The following is a 13,986-nucleotide window of genomic DNA, read 5'->3' as shown; positions in this document are numbered from 1 at the left end:
ACCCCGTGGCTCCATTCAGCTTCCAATGTAAAGACCCAGGTTCCAGGCCCTGCCATCTCCAGGCTGGCACAGCCCACTCTCCTGCCTCCGTTACCCCCTCCCCAGCAGTGGGGGGTAATACCGACTGCAGCACAGGGGAACTGCTCCCTAAGCAGAGCGGCGTGCCCCGTTGGCCAGGGCAGTACTGGATGATGGCAGCTGGGTATGCAACAAGGGGGCCTGATCCGGACCCCCGGCGTCTGCCTTAAGGCTCCTTTGCACCAGTCTGGCTGGTGTAAAGAGGCCAGAGTGCAGCGTTGGGCCCGAGGTTAGAGGCAGGGGAGGATCGGGCCCCGAGTGCCAGCAGTGCTCAGATCCTTGATGTAAACATCCCCCAGGCCTGCTCTGGGTCCCGAATGCCAACAGCGCTCAGATCCTCAATGTAAACACCCCCCAGGCCTGCTCTTGGTCCCAGGTGCCAGCAGCGCTCAGATCCTCGGTGTAAACACCCCTGCTCCCGTCCCTGTCTCTCTCCGTGTCACTCCAGCCCCGAGTGAACCCGAAGCCCTGTCCTGGCCTGCTCGGGGAGGCGCGGCTGTTCAGGTTGGCAGGGTGGTCTTAAGTGGCTGCTCATGCATCCGTCCCTGGCCCGCCCTGCCCCCTGCCCCCCAGACCTGGCACCCACCATCTGCCCAAGGCACCGTGAAAAATCAAGCGGCGCCCGCCTCCCCCCGGCGCAGCGCAATGCATCAGCCAGCAGGAAGAGTGGGGCCCATCGGTCTGTCAGCAGCACAGAGCCAACTGCGAGTCACGGCCTGCGTCCATGGCCCAGCCAGCCGGGGAGCGGGACTGGGCGGGAAGGACCCAGCGGTTCCATCTCGGGGCAGCTCTGCGGGAAATGGGGCTCAGGCCACAGTCATAAGAGTTAATGGACCGATCAGCCCGTCAGAGCAAGGACATTAGGGAGACGCATCGATGGCAGCACATCATGGAAAGGGTTAAACACACACACACACACACACACACATATATTTGTCCACTGCTCCATCTATCTATCCCCGTACACCCCATCTATCTATCTATCTCTTAGAAGTGCCCATCACTCCAGGATCAAGGTGTTTGCACTAGGAATGCACAATGCCCGCCTGGCTCTGCGGAGGAGCTGGCACCTGGCTGGGACCCAAGCACTTGCCCAGGCCTGCAGTTGGCTCATGTCAGCCCTTTGTGCTCCCACCGTCACTTCCTCTTCCATTCCCTTGCAACACTCACTCCCTCAGGCCCCGTCCTTCTCCTCCGGGGTGGCATTGCACCCGCGCGGCTCCTGCCAGGGCCAGTTGGCAGCTGCCCGCCCTACCGCAAGGGCGCACAGAGCTGCCTGTTGTTCTGGTGCGCGTGGCTGGGAGACTGGCCCTGATGACCATCGCATCTCTGCCCGGGGACTCGGTGCCATGGCGGGATCCGAGCCCTCTGCCCCAAACTCCCTGGTGGTTCAGAGCCGGGTCCGTCCCTTCATCACAGCAGGCTGGGGCTCTGTAGCCGGGGGGAGTAGGAGCCGGCACTGAGCTGCCTGGCCCACCAGGGGCATCTCCGTGGGCCTCATGCCCCCTTTCTTTCTCTCCTCAGAGGCCATAGCTAACAGCCAGGAATGGACCCTCAGCCGCTCCATCCCGGAGCTCAGACTGGTAGGTGTCTCGTCGCCCCCTCAGCCACCGAGCGGTGGGACATACGGAAACATGGGATTTATGGCAGTGAGACCCGACCCCTAGGCCTGGGTCCCCCCCCCACAATCGTTCTGCCGGTGCCCCTCAATCCCGACCCCCAGCCCTGGCTCCCTCCCCCCCACCTCCACCCACCGTTCTGCCAGTGCCCCTCAATCCCGACCCCCAGTCCTGGCTCCTCCCCCCCCCGCACCGTTCTGCCAGTGCCCCTCAATCCCGACCCCCAGCCCTGGCTCCTTGCTCCCCCGCCCACCATTGTGCCAGTGCCCCTCAATCCCGATCCCCAGCCCTGGCTCCCTCTCCCCCCCGCACCGTTCTGCCAGTGCCCCTCAATCCCGACCCCCAGCCCTGGCTCCTTGCTCCCCCGCCCACCATTGTGCCAGTGCCCCTCAATCCCGATCCCCAGCCCTGGCTCCCTCTCCCCCCCGCACCGTTCTGCCAGTGCCCCTCAATCCCGACCCCCAGCCCTGGCTCCTTGCTCCCCCGCCCACCATTCTGCCAGTGCCCCTCAATCCCGATCCCCAGCCCTGGCTCCCTCTCCCCCCCGCACTGTTCTGCCAGTGCCCCTCAATCCCGACCCCCAGCCCTGGCTCCTTCCCCCCCCCATTCTGCCAGTGCCCCTCAATCCCAACCCCCAACCCTGGCTCCTTCCCCCCCCGCCCACCATTCTGCCAGTGCCCCTCAATCGCGACCCCCAGCCCTGGCTCCCTCCTCCCCCGCACCATTCTGCCAGTGCCCCTCAATCCCGACCCCCAGCCCTGGCTCCTTCCCCCCCTCTGCACCGTTCTGCCAGTGCCCCTCAATCCCGACCCCCAGCCCTGGCTCCCTCTCTGCCCCCGCCCACCAGGTTTCCTTCAATCCTGACCAGCAGCCCTGGGGTCCCCCCCACAGCTCTGCTGGTGCCCCTCAATCACAACCTGCAGCCCCCTGCTAGCCCAGCCCTTTGCTCCCCCTCCCAGCTCTGTGGTGTCCCTCGATCCTGATCCACAGCCCCCAGTCCTGGGCTCCCCCCCCTCAGCTCTGCCGGTGCCCCTCAATCCTGACCCATAGCCCCCAGTCTTGGGATCCCCCCCCCCGAGCTCTGCTGGTGTCTCTCAGTCCCGACCCACGGCCCCCTGCTAGCCCATTTCACTGTTAATGCCTCATGGCACCGAGCCTGGCAGCTCACACTTGGCCTTGGTTCAGATGCCCGAGCTCAGAGGCCCCATGACTTGTGCCGTGGTTGTGCCTGGGGGGGGCTGTGTAGTCGGATGCCGCCCCAGGCCTGCTCCAGGACACATGGCGCTCCCAGCCCAGCCACAGGGGGCAGCAGAGAGCTCCGGAGGGCCCCCCCAATGGGGACTGGTGGAGGGATTGGGGGTGCATGGGGCCCCCGGACACAGGGGAGCTCCTTCCCCCTAGGGGGGCGGGCTGGGCACTGGCTCAACACCTTGGCCAATGACCCCTGGAGGCCTGTGCTGGGGGGGCGCATGGGTGTGACTGGAGTGGGGGGGCAGGGGGGGCGGTCTAGCACACGACTGAGCATGGCCTGCCATGACCTCTGCCCTTTGGCCTCCCAGGGCGTCCTGGGCAGCATGAAGAGCGGGAAGTCGGCCCTCGTCCATCGCTTCCTCACTGGCTCCTACCTGGGCCTGGAGCCAGCCGAGAGTGAGTGCCGGGGGGGCGGGGGGGGGCCCACCCTGGCCTGGCCCTGCCTTGGGCTGCTCCGCTCCTTTAGGGCCCTGCAGAGACCAGCAGGGGCGTGTCGGGGGCGGTAAATCCAACTCTTCCCTCGGGCATGGGCATCCAGCCAGCAGAGCGGAGAATGTGCCGGTTCCGTGGCCAGGTCCTGGCGGTTCTGTGGCTAAACCGCGCTAGTTCCATGGCCAGATCCTGCCGGTTCGGTGGCCAGATCTTGGTGCTTCCATGGCCAAACTGTGCTGGCTCCATGGCCAGATCCTGCCAGTTCCGCAGCCAGGTCCAGCCAGTTCCAAGGCTAAACCGTGCTGGTTCTGTGGCCAGGTCCTGCCGGTTCCGCAGCCAGGTCAGGCCAGTTCCATGGCTAAACTGTGCTGGTTCCATAGCCAGATCCTGCTGGGTCCATGGCCAGATCTTGGTGCTTCCATGGCCAAACTATGCTGGTTCCGTGGCCAAACTGTGCCAGTTCCGTGGCCAGATCTTGGTCGTTCAATGGCGAAACTGTGCCGGTTCCGTGGCCTGGTCCTGGCAGTTCCGTGGCCAAACTACACCAGTTCCGTGGCCAGGTCCTGGTGGTTCCGCAGCCAGATCCTGCCAGTTCCATGGCCAGATTGTGCCGGTTCTGTGGCCAGTTCCTGCCACTTCCGTGGCCAAACTGCGCCAGTTCCGTGGCCAAACTGTGCCGATTCCGTGGCCAGATCCTGCCGGTTCTGTGACCAGACCATGCCCATTCTGGGGCCTGAATGTGCCCGTCAGCCTAATTTTTGCCATACCTGGATTTTCTCCTAACTGGGCATTTCCCAGCAGGGCACCCTGACCTCTCCCCTCCTCCCCTGCCCCCGCTAGCCCCTGGTGAGACGGCCCCATCAGGTACATTGTGGGAAGCACCCAGCCTTGGCTCTGTCCCAGCTGGGCCCCCCTGGCTGGCTTGATGGATCCCCATCTCCCACCCCTCTGTTCTCCCAATGGGAAGCTGCTGCCAGCCCCCCAGGCCCGTGGCTGGGGTGAGGGCAGGGCACTGGGCCAGCTGCTGGCTCCAAGGGAGCTGCAAACAATGGCCCTGATTGAATCCCGCGCAGCTGACAGGCTGGGCACAAAGAGCTGGTGGCAGCTTCCCCCCAGTCATTGTCCAGAGTCCAAATGGGCCCAGATTAGACACAGGGGCTAAGTCACCAGGGCCAGCAACTGGCCAGTTGCAGCCGTGAGCCCCCGGCCCATCCACACACGGGCCCTGGGTCCAGGAGGCTTCAGCCTCCAATGTCCTCTTTGCTTCTGTAGTCCACAGGCCCGACCCTGCTGGGGGGTGCATGGCATTGGCAGCTCTGCCGGCACCCCTCACTCCCGACCCGCAGCCCCTGCTAGCCCAGCTCTGGGCTCCCCCTCCCCCCCAGCTCTGCAGGTGCCCCTCACTCCCGACCCGCAGCCCCTGCTAGCCCAGCTCTAGGCTCCCCCTCCCCCCCAGCTCTGCAGGTGCCCCTCACTCCCGACCCGCAGCCCCTGCTAGCCCAGCTCTAGGCTCCCCCTCCCCCCCAGCTCTGCAGGTGCCCCTCACTCCCGACCCGCAGCTCCCTGCTAGGACTTCTGAGCAGAGGCCAGTAACTTGAGCTTTGCGTCACCTCGGGGGCTGATTTTGTGACCCAAACAAACACCTCCCCCGAGTGCTGGGACGAGGCTGCCCGTGCTTGGGAGGGAGCTAAGCCTGGCGCGGGCAGGCAGGGGCCGTCGGGCACAGGGGCCATCGGGCACAGGGGCCGTGCTCAGCGCCTGCTCTCTCCCCCCTCTCTGGATCCAGGCGGACAGTTCAAGAAGGAAGTGGTGGTGGACGGGCAGAGTCACCTGTTACTGATCCGAGAGGAAGGGGGTGCCCCGGACGCCAAGGTAACCACTGGGGAAGGACCCGGGGGGGAGCAGCCACAGCCGGGGGGTGGGGTAATGCAAGGCACTGGATGCTCCCGCAGCTGATCCCTGGCTCCTGGTGTCTCCACTGCTGAGACATCCCCGCAGGTCTGGCATCAAGGTGGGGGGGCAGGTTCCCTGGTTCTGTGTTGGGGACCCCTCCCCCCAGCACAGAGAGCAAACCCCCCTTCTCGCTCTCTCTCCCCCCCACACACACAGTTTGCCAGCTGGGTGGATGCCGTGGTCTTTGTGTTCAGCCTGGAGAATGAAGCCAGCTTCCAGGAGGTCTCGCAGTACTACAGCCTCCTGACCGGCTACCGCAGCCCCTTGGAGGTGGCCGTGGCCCTGGTGGGCACGCAGGGTGAGTGAGATGTGGGCAAGGCTGGGGCCCCGGGGAGGGGCAGGGAAGAGGACATGCCCAGAGTGGGCGCTCGCTGCAGGCCGTCACGAGGTAGGTGGTGGATATCTGAGCCAATCCCAGGGGCTGCAATAGGGCGGGGGGCTCAGCAGGGGGCGCTGTACTTCAGGGAGCGTGGCAGGAGTCACTAGGGGGCTCTGTACACAGGGAGCGGGGCGGGGGCCACTAGGGGGCTCTGTACTTGGGGAGCGGGTGGGGGGTCACTAGGGGGCTCTGTACACAGGGAGCGGGGCAGTGGTCCTGGGGGCGCTGCGCTGCGGGGAGCGGGGCGGGGGGTCACTAGGGGGCTCTGTACACAGGGAGCGGGGCAGTGGTCCTGGGGGCGCTGCGCTGCGGGGAGCGGGGTGGGGGGTCACTAGGGGGCTCTGTACACAGGGAGCGGGGGCCACTTGGGGGCGCTGCACTGCGGGGAGCGGGGCAGGGTTCACTAGGGGGCTCTGTACACAGGGAGTGGGGCAAGGGGCCACGAGGGGGCTCTGTACACAGGAGCGGGGCGGGGGCCACTAGGGGGTGCTGCACTGTGGGGAGCGGGGCGGGGGGCCACTAGAGGGCTCTGTACGCTGGGAGCGGGTGAGGGGTCACTAGGGGGCTCTGTACACAGGGAGCGGGGAAGAGGTCCTGGGGGCGCTGCACTGCAGGGAGCGGGGCAGGGGGTCACTAGGGGGCTCTGTACGCAGGGAGCGGGTGGGGGGTCACTAGGGGGCTCTGTACACAGGGAGCGGGGCAGGGGGTCACTAGAGGGCTCTGTACGCAGGGAGCGGGGCGGGGGGTCACTAGGGGGCTCTGTACGCAGGGAGCGGGGCGGGGGCCACTAGGGGGCGCTGCACTGTGGGGAGTGGGGCGGGGACCACTAGAGGGCTCTGTACGCAGGGAGCGGGTGGGGGGTCACTAGGGGGCTCTGTACACAGGGAGCGGGGCAGGGGGTCACTAGAGGGCTCTGTACGCAGGGAGCGGGGCGGGGGGTCACTAGGGGGCTCTGTACACAGGGAGCGGGGAAGGGGTCCTGGGGGCGCTGCACTGCGGGGAGCGGGGCAGGGTTCACTAGGGGGCTCTGCACGCTGGGAGCGGGGCGGGGGGCCACTAGAGGGCTCTGTACGCAGGGAGCGGGTGGGGGGTCACTAGGGGGCTTTGTACACAGGGAGCGGGGAAGGGGTCCTGGGGGTGCTGCACTGCGGGGAGCGGGGCAGGGTTCACTAGGGGGCTCTGTACACAGGGAGCGGGGCAGGGGGTCACTAGGTGGCTCTCTATGCGGGGAGCGGGGCGGGGGGTCACTAGGGGGCTCTGTACGCGGGGAGTGGGGCGAGGGGCCACTAGGGGGTGCTCTCTCCTCGCAGTCAGCACTGGCCCCGGAGACCCCCAGGATCCAGAGCCGAGAGCTGTGTCTGGTGCATGGGGGGCGTTAACCCTTCGCGCGCCATCGGTGCAGAGCGTCTTTCCCCCTCCCTGGCCGGGCGCCCGGCTCGGGACTTGATCCCAGCCCCAAGGACCCTCGGGGGGGGGAGGGAAGGCGCCGCCCGGCCGCCGTGGGGGGGCGGCGGTGTGGAGCTGGGTGGTGCCTGTCCTCCCCGGCGTCCCTCGGTCCATCTGTCCGTCCGGGTGAGAAGGGGCCGTTCTTTCTCCCGCCCCCCAGACAAGATCAGCTCCACCAACCCCCGGGTGGTCGAGGACCCGCAGGCCCGGGCGCTGTGCAGCGACATGAGACGCTGCCTCTACTATGAGACCTGTGCCACCTACGGCCTCAACGTCGACCGGGTCTTCAGTGAAGGTAACCGCCAGCCAGGGGGGTTCACGCCGTGGAGCCCCGGGGAGGCGTCCCAGCTGCTCCTTCCCTTTCAGCCAAGGGCTGGGCCTGGCCCCCCGTGGGGCTGGGCCAGGACCCGAGGCGGGGTCTACGTGGCCAGGGCTGGGGTGGTTTGTTCCCCCATGGATCCCTGTGGCCGTGGCTTGGGTGGGCTCTCCCCCTGGTGAGTCCCCCTGGCTTTAGCTGGGATGGGTTCTCCCTCGGGGGGGGCGGGGGTCCCTGTGGCCGTGGCTGGGACGGTCTGTCTCCTCGGGGGTCCCCCTGGCTGTGGCTGGGGCAGTGGGTCCCCTGGGGGTCCCTCTAACCATGGCTGGAGCGGGCTCTCCCTTGGGGGGGTCCCTGTGGCCGTGGCTGGGATGGTCTGTCTCCCTGGGGGTCCCCCTGGCCGTGGCTGGGGCAGTGTGTCCCCTGGGGGGTCCCTCTAACCGTGGCTGGGGTGGGCTCTCCCTTGGGGGGGTCCCTGTGGCCGTGGCTGGGACGGTCTGTCTGCCTGGGGGTCCCCATGGCCATGGCTGGGGCAGTGTCCCCTGGGGGCCCCTCTAACCATGGCTGGGGCGGCCTCTCCCTCGGGGGGGTCTCTGTGGCCATGTCTGGGATGGTCTGTCTCTCTGGGGGTCCCCCTGGCCATGGCTGGGGCAGTGTGTCCCCTGGGGGTCCCTCTAACCGTGGCTGGGGTGGGCTCTCCCTTGGGGGGGGTCCCTGTGGCTGTGGCTGGGACGGTCTATCTGCCTGGGGGTCCCCATGGCCATGGCTGGGGCAGTGTGTCCCCTGGGGGGTCCTCTAACCGTGGCTGGGGGGGCTCTCCCTCGGGGGGGGGTCCGCGTGGCTCCCTGTCTCTCACGGGACTTTCCTTCCCCTCCCAGTGGCCCAGAAGGTCGTCAGTCTGAAGAAGCAGCAGCAGCTCCTGGCCTCCTGCAAGTCCCTGCCCAGCACCCCCAGCCACTCAGCTGCCTCCACCCCCGTGGGCGGGATCCACCCTGGGCAGGTACGCCTCCCTTAGCCAGCAGGGGGCACCACAGCACCAGGGGTGCCCCCTCCCCAGCCTCAGCCGCCTCCAGGCCTGCAGCCCCTTTCACGGAGCCGCCCCCCCCCCTTTCACGGAGCCGGCAGCTGGGCCATTTCCAGCCCCAACGGCACCACAATGCCCAGCTCGGCCCCATCTCCCCGCTGAACCGGGGCAACTGGGACAAGCATGCCGGGCGGGGGGGGCATAGGAAGAGCTATCACTGCCCTGGCCCTGGGGGAGTATGTATGTGTGTGTGTGGGGGTTATAGGCAGAGAATAAAACCCAGGAGTCCTAACTCCCAGGCCCTACTGCTTTAACCACTAGGCCCTACTCCCCTCCCAGAGCTGGGGACAGAACCCAGGAGTCCTGCTTCTGCCCCCTGCCCACCTAAACCCCCACATGCTCACTGCGCTCCCTGGCCCCCAGCCCGTCGGGGAGAAGGAGCCGTCAGAGGGGAGCATTTCCGTGGCTCGGGGAAGGGGCCCATGGGCAGCGGGTGGCTCCGGGCCGGGGGACGCTGATGCCAGGTGCCCGGGGCTCTTTTCCAGGCCAGTAATGGAGGCCACACGAGCGATTACTCCTCCTCCTTGCCGTCTACGCCCAACATCAGCCACCGCGAGCTGCGGAGCGAAGGCTCGGTCGGGATCGGCACCCCCAGCTCCCTGCACCGCGGGGCCAAGCGCCGCACCAGCCTCTTCACGGTGAGCCCCCCCCCATCTCCGGAGCTCCCGCCTGGGCATGTCTGACGGTGCCGTTCCCCTGAGCCCCGTGCCGCTCCCGGCCACACACCGCTGTGGGCTGCAGCCACGCACCACAGCCGCCCGGGATTGGGAACCCATGGGAAGGTGAGGGACGGGCATGTGGGTTTGGCTCCCAACTAGCTCAGTGGTGTCCCCCTGGGGTTGGGGCAGCGACGCACCCTGGGGCCGGCTCAGTGGTGCCCCCGGGGGATGGGACTGCAACACCCCCTGGGGCCGGCTCAGTGGTGCCCCCTAGGGACAGCTCAGTGGTGCCCCCCTGGGGTTGGGGCAGCGACGCGCCCTGGGGCCAGCTCAGTGGTGCCCCTGGGGGCCACATTCCTTTTGCCGAGGGCTCCTTGTCACGTTGCAGAACCGCCGGGGGAGCGATTCGGAAAAGAGGAGCCTGGACAGCAGAGGGGACAGCACGGGCAGTGGCCGCGCTATCCCAATCAAACAGGTGAGAGCCGCGGGCACAGCCGGGCCCCGGGTCCCCTCGCCACCTGGCAGCTGGCATCCCCCCCCAGTGCCCGAGAGGTGCACCCAGAATTTTCCTTCGCAACAGCGACACCCTCAAGCACACACACTCAGCAAACGCACACACACAGAGCAAACACACACAGCAAATGTACACACACACACAGCAAACACACACACACAGAGCAAACACACACAGCAAACGTACACACACACACAGAGCAAACACACACACACACAATCCCAACAAACACACACCCAGCCAAACACACGTACAGAGCAAACACACCCAGCAAACACACACACATCCAGCCAACACCCCCCCCAGCAAACATACAACCACACCCACAGCAAACACACGCACGCACACACAGCAAACACACACCCAGCAAACACACACACACACACATAGAGCAAACACACACCCAGCAAACACACAGAGCAAACACACACACGCACAACCCCAGCAAGCACACACCCAGCCACCACACACATACAGAGCAAACACACACACACCCAGCAAAGACACAGAGCAAACACACCCCCAGCAGACACACTCCCAGCAGACACACCCAGCAAATGCACACACAGACAACCCCAGAAAACACACACCAGCCAACAACCCCCAGCAAACACACAAACACACACTGAGCAAACACACCCAGCAAACACACACCCAGCAAACACACACAGCAGACATACACACCCACACACAGAGCGAACACACACACCCCGTGCGCGCGCACACACACACCCTGGCACATGCATGGCCACCCAGGAACACACACATGGGGATGCACACAAATCTCATGGCTTCAGCTCAGCCTCCCTGGCATTTGTGCCTGTCCAGCTAGGGGTCTGACCCAGACCCAAGGGGAGCAGTCCCTGCACCCAGCCAGTCCATCGCACACATGGGCAAACGCTGTCTCCACCTCCCTGGCCCTCCCGGAGCAGGATACCGGCCGTGGGGCATGTGGTGGGAGAAGCACTGGATCGGGACCCAGGCGACCTGGGTTTTATTCCCAGCTCAGCCACCAGCTGGCTGGGTGACCTGGAACCCGGCACAGCCTCGGTCTGTGCCTCAGTTTCCCCCTCTGTAAAATGGGGGGGCCCTCCTTGGCATGGATAACACACTCTGCGAGCCGTCGGCAGGCAGCCCCGGGAAGGGCACAGGGTCCGTGCCGAGGCTGGCGAGAGGAGGTGCCTCAGGGTTGGACGGGCTCCATAAATGACCGGCAGTCCCTCACCTCCCAGCCTTGGCTAACCTGCCTCACTCCCCCCAGAGCTTCCTGCTGAAACGCAGCGGCAATTCCCTCAACAAGGAGTGGAAGAAGAAATACGTGACCCTGTCCAGCAACGGCCTCCTCTTCTACCACCCCAGCATCAACGTAAGCGCCTGGCCGCGCCCCCCGTGCCAGGGCCCTGCCCGGCTGAGCCGACTGCCATGAGCAGCGGCTGAGCGCCCTGCCTAGCCCGTCGCTGCAGCTCCCAGGGAGGCGAAGGGGGGGGGTGCCAGCTGCTTCCTGGCTCTGAAATCAGCAGCCCCCCGGCCAGATGTTGCTCACTCAGCGGCTCTCCTGGTTCCCCCAACTCCCTCGGGCCTGCTGAGTGCCAACACTCGGGACTGGGCGCCCAATCTGCACCGTCCCGCCAGGGGAGAGGGGACACTGCCCCGCTGTACGGGGCTGGAGCCAGGCCAGGCGATGCAGGGTGGAGAGCCGGGTGGAGTTAGATCCGCGGTTGCCCGGGGGCTTTGCGGTGACTCCCCGTCTCCCCCCAGGATTACATTCACAGCACCCACGGGAAGGGGATGGACCTCCTGCGCACCACCGTCAAGGTGCCCGGCAAGCGCCCCCCCAGGGCCATCTCCGCCTGCAGCCCCTCCTCCAGCATCAACGGCTTGCTGCGGGACGTGAGTGGGGGGTCGGCGCCCGAGGGTGGCGGTAAGTGACCGCAAGGCCCAGCTCCGTGCGGGGACCCAGCCGGGGCATCAGTGCCTGGACCGTGGGTGGAGGGTGACCTGGGCGTCTCCCTGCTGCCATGCCAGCCTGGCACCCACAGGGAAGTGGGGAAGGTGGGGGGGCTGCCTGATGCTCATGTGTGTAGGGGAGGCTGGCACAACGGGAGGGGCAGCTGGGAGGGCATGAGGGGGGCTGACTCTTGCTGAGGCACTTGGGGCTTTTGCGACAGAGAGGGAGGCTGGGCTGGGTGCCCCAGGAGGGTCTGGCATTCTGGGGTGACTCCAGGCCCCCCCCAGCCCGAGCCCTATGCCCAGCCGTCGAACACAGCTCAACGGTGACACCTGGTGGCCCAGCGGGTTGCTTCTTGGCTGTGCTCAGCGGTGCACAGTGGGTCCATATGTCAGCATAGGGGCCCAGCACCCTGTCTCGGCTGGATCCAAGGTCCTCTGCTTTGGGGAGACCCCTCAGCTCCCCTTCTCTCCCCACAGCTAGCCTCTCCCCGGCGGCGCTGACCATCCCGACAGAACAAGCGGTCAAGGCCTCAGGGAAGACGGACCGGCCGCTCCAGCGTTGCGCTTCGGCGGCCAGCACCAAGACCTCCGGCGGGGGTAGGTTCGGCGCTGCCCTCTGCAGCGCCCGGCGTCCCTCGCCAACAGCCGGCAAGCGGAGAGGGGGCAGGGAAGGTCACTGGTGGGTACGTGGCGGCTGTGGGGCACTCTGGGCTCCCAGAGTGATGGAGGCCTCTGGTGATGGAGGCGCTGATGTTTCAGGCAAACCCCAGCTTTTTGCTGCCCAAGGACCCCAGAGATTGGCTGATACCTAGAACCTGGAGCCCCGATCGCACCCAGGGGCCCCCAGAAATCCCTCTCCAGAGCCTGAGGGGGTGGCTGGCTCCCAACCCCAGAGAATGCCAGTGGGGTTCTCCGGGCACCGGGGGGGGGTCGGAAGATGGGGGGGACGTGAGGTGACTTCTCCCGTCCATGTCTCTCTGCAGAGGGGTCCCTGGCCGGAGAAGGGGTGTCCAGCTCCAGCCCCAGCAGCAAAGACCCGCCTCCTTCGCCCATGATTGACAGGAAGAAGCATCGCCGGAAGAAGCTGATGACCCCCTCAAAAACCGAGGGGTCAACAGGACAGGCGGAAGGTGAGGGAGGCTGTCGCCGCAGTAACACAGGGAGCCGCCCCTTGGCAGCCTTGTGAGCAGCACCCCTGGCTCGGGGGCCCTAGAGCATCCTGGGAACAGCCTCTGAGAAAGTGCCCGGAGCTCAGCAGGGAGGGGCAAGGGGGGGTCCGGGGGCCCTCGAGGGAGAGGACAAAGAGAGTCAGCCCTTGGGATTCTTGGACACCTTCGGCAGGCTTCCAGGGCATGAGTGGGGCTGCATCTACACTGTAAAGCAACAGGGTCCCGGCTTGACTCCGGTTCGGACTCTCCGCCCCTGGGGGGGTCCAGAGCCTGAGTCCAAGCCCTGGGCTAGCGCGATTTGTGTGTAGACAGGAGTGGGTTCGGCTTGAGCCCGAGTTCGAACCCTGCAGTGTACACATACCCATGGAGACCCGCCCTGGCAGGGAAGGACTGCCACGGAGACGGGGGCAGGGAGACTCTGACCCAGAGCAGCGTGACATGGGGCATGCCCAGCCCAGGGTGGCACACTCAGCACAACTCCTCCTGGCCCGGTCCAGACGATACCGGTCCATTCTGACAGCCAGACTCTGCACCAGGCACCACGCTGGCCCCTCCACTGGATGCTAGAAAGCGTTTCATTTCCGCTCTGCGAATGGCTTCTCAGCACGCGCCCCCCTCATCCAGCTCTCCCCACGCCCCCACCTTTCCTGGGGTGGGGGTGGCTGACACTGCTCACAGCTTCCTCCCTCCCCCGCCAGCGCTTTGCCCCCCTCCGGGTGGGATCCCCATCTTCTGGCTTTTTCTCTTGACTGTCTCCCTTTATTCTCTCCTGCCTCCCGCTGCCCCCCCCGGACGCTCCGCAGCCAAGCGCAAAATGTGGAAATTAAAAACCTTTGGTAGTTTAAGAAATATTTATAAAACAGGTAACGGGCAGCGGCCGTCACGCGGTGCTGGTGTCACTCATGCATGTCAATGTGCTTCCATCGTGTGGTGCCACCGGCCGCCCGGGGCGGGGAGGAGCCCAGCCGTACCTAGGGCAAGGGGCAGGGCAGACAGCCGGATGTTGAGCTCCATGCCAATCCCGCAAGTGCTGGCTGGCACCAGATGAAGGCAGGGGCACTGCTCTGACGACTTGCCATTGGCCCCTGCCCCGCCCAGCTACCTACATGCCCGCATGCTACCAGTATGCTCCTCCC

At 66.1% G+C, this 13,986-nt stretch overlaps 1 protein-coding gene across 6 annotated transcripts in view; it reads left to right on the top strand.

Annotated features, from left to right (window-relative positions):
- The window catches only part of AGAP2 (ArfGAP with GTPase domain, ankyrin repeat and PH domain 2), a 56,474-nt gene that overhangs the window by 38,719 nt on the left and 3,769 nt on the right, over window positions 1-13,986 (top strand). For 2 of the 6 annotated variants that reach the window (XM_043506584.1, XM_038379291.2), the window contains exons 2-14: window positions 1,603-1,661; window positions 3,257-3,344; window positions 5,167-5,252; window positions 5,490-5,631; window positions 7,319-7,453; window positions 8,353-8,474; window positions 9,044-9,196; window positions 9,606-9,692; window positions 10,993-11,097; window positions 11,490-11,652; window positions 12,159-12,278; window positions 12,665-12,811; window positions 13,654-13,713. In XM_043506584.1, coding sequence (XP_043362519.1) covers window positions 1,603-1,661; window positions 3,257-3,344; window positions 5,167-5,252; window positions 5,490-5,631; window positions 7,319-7,453; window positions 8,353-8,474; window positions 9,044-9,196; window positions 9,606-9,692; window positions 10,993-11,097; window positions 11,490-11,652; window positions 12,159-12,278; window positions 12,665-12,811; window positions 13,654-13,713 — 1,467 coding nt within the window. Of the gene's footprint in view, window positions 1-1,396; window positions 1,479-1,602; window positions 1,662-3,256; window positions 3,345-5,166; window positions 5,253-5,489; window positions 5,632-7,318; window positions 7,454-8,352; window positions 8,475-9,043; window positions 9,197-9,605; window positions 9,693-10,992; window positions 11,098-11,489; window positions 11,653-12,158; window positions 12,279-12,664; window positions 12,812-13,653; window positions 13,714-13,986 lie in introns of those variants that run through there. The other 4 variants (XM_043506585.1, XM_038379292.2, XM_043506586.1 and 1 more) reach the window with 3 other exon arrangements.

Source organism: Dermochelys coriacea, chromosome 20, assembly GCF_009764565.3.
Source record: "Dermochelys coriacea isolate rDerCor1 chromosome 20, rDerCor1.pri.v4, whole genome shotgun sequence".
NCBI lineage: Eukaryota > Metazoa > Chordata > Testudines > Dermochelyidae > Dermochelys > Dermochelys coriacea.
The sequence above is the reverse complement of the archived record's forward strand: the minus strand, read 5'-3'. Positions and strand labels throughout refer to the sequence as shown.